Consider the following 6163-nt stretch of genomic DNA (forward strand, 5'->3'; position numbering starts at 1 on the left):
TCCAGCCTCACTCATTCTATGGCAAAAGAGAAGTGGGACAGTCCAGAAGTGGATCACACGCTTTCCTCCCTGCAATCCACACTGAGATTACTTCAGCTCATTTCTCATTCTGTAACATTAGTCTGTTTTGTTTGGTTTAGCAGAAGGGAAGTCAGAGAGAAGTTTCATCGAGTTATGCATTAAACAGACCAGAACCAACAGTGAAATTACTTGGCCACAGTCATTTCAGACACATGTGAAAACACCAGAGAAAATGGAACCAAAACTCTTTAGGGGAGGGTAGCACTATTTACAGGGACTCTTATTCACTACAGTAGCAGAAATATTTATCCTTATTACAGTTAAAGGAAGACGTTGTGCTGGCCAAGGTATTTTCAATCTTTGGCACAGCTGCTGTTGTGTGTGAAGGGTCAGAAGTGTTGATGCCAACGGTGTGAATATCAAGTGGCAGCTGAAATACTTCCAGATCTGAGATCACAAGGAGAGACAAGATGGGAAAGAAGTCATTACTAATGTTACACTCCTGTTGCCAAATGAATAATCATTCACTGCAGTTCTAAGTCTTTGCCAGCTGTAAAGTACAACTGAGCACTGATGATACACTACATTAAGTGCTGTAGTTACTGACTGCACATGCATATTACTGTAATTAAATTTGCAATTTAATTTTTTCTTTGCAAAAAAAATACAAATAAACTATGAATTTGAAACAAAATGTAAAAATATCACCTATATTAAAAGTAGCACCAGCAACCTGTAAGACAAATTTAATAGTTCAATGTTTGCAGAAAAAAACCCTATAATTTTCTTAAATAATCTTAGATTTTTGAGCAACTTAATACAGACATGCCCATGTATTTAAACTGATTTGCAGTAATTAGCACTGATTAAAAAGTAACTGGTAATGTGTATTTTCATTAATTATGTCTGCTAGTTAAATGTCTTCATTTTGCCTTAGGAGAAAGCTGGCAACAGGTAACTCCAATCCTCAACTCTATCTAGACTGACCCCAATGGAGCTGCATTTCACGTGGAGGATAGATCAGGCACTGCATAGGGACACTCTTAACATGGCACAGGCAGATTTTCATGAAACCTGTCAGGAGAGAGAACCTGGTTTGGGAGGAAAGGCTGCAGCAAGAACTGAAAGAAAAGAAATTGAACAAATAATAACAAAATTGTGAGGCCCAGAAATGAATGTGTTAAGTCTAGCACAAGTGCAATTTGAGGAGAATCCCCTTCTTCTCTCCTCTTCCATGAAGCTGTACTAGAATCAAGTGGCAGCAAGCCTTTTTCCAAAATCACTGGAAATTCTGTGCCTGCAGGTGCTGCAGGCACAGAATTCTGAGGTAACAAGTTCCATGTAGGAAATGGCAGCCTGATAATCTTTGAGATACATACATTGATCACTGTATCTTTACCAAGTGCTGTTAATTGTTTAGCAACTTAAACCCACCTTACTTTCCAGCCTATGTTGCTCTTTAAGTGACAACTCAAAATTAAGTTTCTTTATGAGCTTTCTTAATAGGACTACCATTGACAGAAACAACAGAAAATTGTGAAAAGCTTTTATTTCAATCTTCTGTATTACAATAGGCATAGTTTTATTATTGCTTTTAAAAATGAATTAAGCACTTTGCAATTGTACAACTTCTGGACCTTTTGTCCAGCATATGTGCTTCATTGATATACTGTGTAATGTACAACCCCTTTTTATTTACATGGGTTTCATGTTTCTTTAAAAAACATGCTTGAAAGAACCTTGAAACTGTGGACTATTAGACATTCATTTACTGTATGACAATAATAAATACATGTTTTTAAAAGTGCATGATATGGTGATAATCTTTGTGAAGAATTCACTTTTACAAAATCCTCATTATAAGGGAAGTGCTCAGTTTGAACACAGTGCAAGCAGTCAAGTTGTCCTGAGAAGATACAAATGTGGTGTAAGTTTACCTTCACAACAAGTGCACATTAGCACTAAATGGCTTAATCCCATTTTTGTCAACAAGAAGCCATTTGATGTTCATTACTGAGTGTGGCAATCAAACCTAAGTGCAAATATCAGCTCAGCTGTGACAGGTGTCAGTGCTGGTGTGAAGGTTTAGCAGCTTAACCCGGAGATGGCTCTCTGCTCCACTGAGCCAGCAGTGCCAGAACTGCACTGTCAGCCCTTCCCCAGCAGTGCAGACCAGCACAGAGCAAAAGGAAACTTGGAATAATGCTTCAGTATTTAGTATTCAAGACCTTGCACATGCCAAAACCCTGAGAGGTTGTGGAAGGAAGACAATAGAAGCGCAGCTGAGACTGCTGAGACATTAATTTCTCCACTCCTCTCACGCTGTGCTACATCTGACATGAACCCTTCTTGTGACAGCCTCAGCTTTACAAAATCTGACCTGGCCAAGGGAACACTCAGCTCTGACATTTGCTAGCAATGACAGTCTGTCCCAGAAGACAGAAACATCCTTCTGGCACGAAAGCAAGTATTGCTCTGAGCTCCAGCAACACCCACTGTGAACTGGTGTCTGGTAAGAAAGAAGTTTTTAGGGTGTGCTCTGTTTGCTGGTGGAAGAACAACACTAATGTGAGAAGGAAAAAGAGGGGGGGAACAATGCTTGAAAATAGTGCTTTTTATTCAGCACAAGTACTTCTGTGCATGTGTGTGCATGTTCAGATAGGACTGACCTTTCTGAGTACTCTGAAAAAGGTGCTCAGCAGTTCACAGAATCCTCATTCCTGACTTTGGTTCCTCTGAAAGTCAAAGACCAATGGAACGAGGCAGCTTCCTCACTGGAAAGCCCAGCTTTGCTAAATGGGTATCACAACAAAGAATTAGCATTAAGTTGCCACACAAATTAATTTTCTTGGGGTTTCTGCACTTCCAGAATTACTCAGTGGACTTTTCAGACTAATATATAACTGGCCAAGGGTTGCTTACAACTGTGATTTTACAAACAACTTGTGATTTTGATAAGTAAGCACCAATCCAAAATAAGATGCCCAAGTAAGTGGCCTGATTTTCATAGCATAGTCCTAAAACACATCTCTTCTAATATCTCCAGCCAGCCAGCTCTGAAAGTCTATGTTACACATATAAAGCTAAATTTCCATGCAGTAATGATTACGTATGGGACAAATTATGGACAAACTTTTACTTTATAAATTTAAGCCTATTGCAAATCTTAAACCACACTAAAACCACAGAACAAAAATAGTAAAACAAGAAGCACAGGAAGGTGGTCTAACAGTGTTCCTGTGTTCTCCCTGCAGCAGAAGGGATTCTTTTTATGGGTCTGTGTAATTAAGTGTTTTCCAGTTTCTGCTTGTGTTGCAAGGCTGCAGTCTTGGGAGTTCAACTGTTTTACAATGGCAAGCAGATAAATAAAGAAGTCAAAGCTAATTCTGCAGTAGTTCTGGAACACTGAGAAACAACTGTGATTCAGGGTTCTGGAATGCTATTCCAAGCCTCTGTACCCTGCTCCCTGTACTATTTCTTTTCCTTATATATACTTATTTATATCATATCCATTTCTTGAGCTATAATTTTACCAGGAACAGTGATAAAATCATGAGCATTCATACAGTGCTTTGAGACCTTCAACAGCATTTGCAACACAAATCCAGTATTGTTTCCCTTAGTAAAAGCAGGTGCACCAGAAAAAACACAATTCCTGTACCACCACCTTGGGAAAAACCTACTTGGGCATCACTTGCCAAAGGTGAGAATTTCCCCGTGCGGATCTGCCTTACACACACTTTGGTAATCACTCCTGCTGCAAGGAGGAGATAGGAAAAGGCACCTTTTGTTTTTTTCCCAAGGGAAACAGAGGAGCTGATGGCACATTCTCATGTGTGTTTTGCTCACAGTAGCATTGAATTTCCAACTCAGACATTAATGGGAATACTTAACGTGGTTACAGCCTTAGTAACATATATATATATAAATACAAGTACTCCCTACAGTGTCTGTCATCCAAATTATGCATAAATGGAATAGTGCCCTGACTTGGTGAAGTAATATAAACAAAATTAGAAACAAAACCAGTTAAGCCACACTGTCCACTTAGAAAAGAAACTGTAGAAAATGGTAAGAGAGATAAGTTCGAAACATTCTATGCAACCAAGAGTATGACTAGCAACAAGAAATGTGTTGTTTTGCTCTCTGGTAGCCTCACAGCATTCCTGGGAACCATTCTGCAATGACTCATGCAACTCAAAAAACCCACATGGCTTTTCTATGATGGTATCTCACGACAGATTCTGGCCCTTTTAACTTTCCCAGAGGTTTAGGGCAGTTTGTATAAGCCACTGGCTGCCTCCCAGCCCTGGCACACTTGGCCAGGTTTGGCAGGTTTCGAAAAGAAGACTGTTGCCAAAGGAGCAGAGCGCCATGCCAAGGGACAGAGTGCCACTGACACACTGCTCAGCACCACTCTCTCTGTTCAGATGAAGTGGATCCAGCTCTCCTCACACTCCCTCGGCAGCTTCAGGGGATGAGTCCGGCACCTGAGGGTGTAATTCTTGCCTCTGTTGTTATCCCAGTACTCCTGGCCGTTGACTTGGTACCTTGCTGCAAACTGGACGAGAGTGCTCAGCTGGAGGAGGAAAGGAGGCACAGGAAGAAAGAAAGTGAACACATCAACCTGATCCTGCCCGTTTTTCTCTGGGATGCTGCAGTTCCAACGAGCACACACCTCGTGGATGCTTTCCCACTGGTTGAAGGTGTAGCGTACGGACACCTGCTTCTCAAAAGCAACATTGCGAACCTGGATGGTACCACTGAGCCCCAGATCTGAGCTGGTCACCCGTTCCAGACACACCTGCTGCTCCTGGAGTCGGGATGAGAAATCCTGACAGTCTGCAGGCTGCTGGAAGTCAGGGACCAAGCATTGCATAGTAAACTCCAAGTTCAAGTTGCTGCACCAGAGATCTGAGTTTATGGACAGCCTGGAAAGGACGTGCAAAGGGATGGATGGATCCTCCCCAGTCTGGAAGACTTTCACTTCAGTGAGCTCCAAACCTAAAGCATCAGCAAACCTGACCCGGTTCATGCGGCTGTGGCAGCCAGGCTCCTGGCACTGCAGAGCTGCTTTCTTCCTCCTCTCGGGTGATGTCGGCAGGGACCTCGCTCGGCGACGCATGATGGGCCGCAGGGCTGGGTCACAGCTGGAGGAGGTGCTGCTCGCATGATTATTTGCCTGGGGGCTCTCCTTGGCTGGGGCACTGCTCCGAAAAGTCTTGCTGCTACTTGTATGGATTGTTGGGGGCTGCTGCTGCCTTTGTGGCACTGCTCCTTGAGCCCTTAACATGTTCTCATAGAGATCTGAGAGGTAGCTGGGATTCCTCTGAGGACCACGCACTTCCATTCTTAACTGGTGACAAAAAATCAGTGGTAACACTGCAGGTAATAATGAGTACTGCCCCTCTGAAGCACTTTATTTGGGAATGGCAGCCACAGTAAGGTCTGAGGTTATTGCACTGGATACAGCAAGGATCACCTGGAACAACGTCACCTTCGAACGAAGGGCAGAAGCGTGGCACTGGCAGAGCGCCAGCAGCAAGGCGTTGTGCGGGAAGCCGAAGGCAGACTCACTGGCCGATCTCGAGATCGCTGTGCTGGCTGGTGGCCCCCAGGCTCAGGCTGGAAAGGGATTCAAGGCTATCACCGCTGATACTGGAGGAGCTCACACCCAGGCTGGAGAGCGACTGGAGGCTGTCGTGCTGGATGAAGGACTCCAGGCTGTCGGAGAGGTCGCTGGAGGAGCGGTGCCCGCCGAAGCACCGTGTGCCGGAGCCGCGGGCGAGAGCGGCCTGCAGGCTGTCCTCGCTGGCCGCGGCCGAGCCCGCGCTCCGGCGGCAGCAGCAGCAGCACGAGCAGGGGGGACACTCCAGGCTGTCACACTGGATGCTGGGCGAGTCGAGGCCGGGATAGGCTTGGAGGCTGTCGGGCAGGAGCGAGCCGGGGCTGCTGCAGAGGCTGGAAGGCGGGCGAGGGCTGTCGGGCGCGGCCGCGGCGCCAGGCTCGGTGTCGTGGCTGGCGGGGGACGGATCCGCGTTCGGGGTCGCCACAGCGCCCATGGGCGGCGCGGCTCCCGCTGCAGCCCGACCGCGGGAGCAGCCCCGGGCCCCGCCGGACACCGCGGCCGCTCCGCTCCGCA

General features: G+C 45.6%; 1 protein-coding gene across 1 annotated transcript; it reads right to left on the reverse strand.

Annotated features, from left to right (window-relative positions):
- Positions 1–1555: 1555 nt before the first annotated feature.
- On the reverse strand, positions 1556–5372 carry PPP1R3D (protein phosphatase 1 regulatory subunit 3D). The gene has a single exon (XM_041417751.1). The coding sequence runs from the start codon at positions 5369–5371 to the stop codon at positions 4448–4450; it is 924 nt and encodes a 307-aa protein (XP_041273685.1). The 5' UTR covers position 5372; the 3' UTR covers positions 1556–4447.
- Between the last annotated feature and the right edge of the window lie 791 nt (positions 5373–6163).

This window comes from Onychostruthus taczanowskii, unplaced genomic scaffold (assembly GCF_017590055.1).
Source record: "Onychostruthus taczanowskii isolate IOZ18803 unplaced genomic scaffold, ASM1759005v1 scaffold57, whole genome shotgun sequence".
Classification (NCBI taxonomy): domain Eukaryota; kingdom Metazoa; phylum Chordata; class Aves; order Passeriformes; family Passeridae; genus Onychostruthus; species Onychostruthus taczanowskii.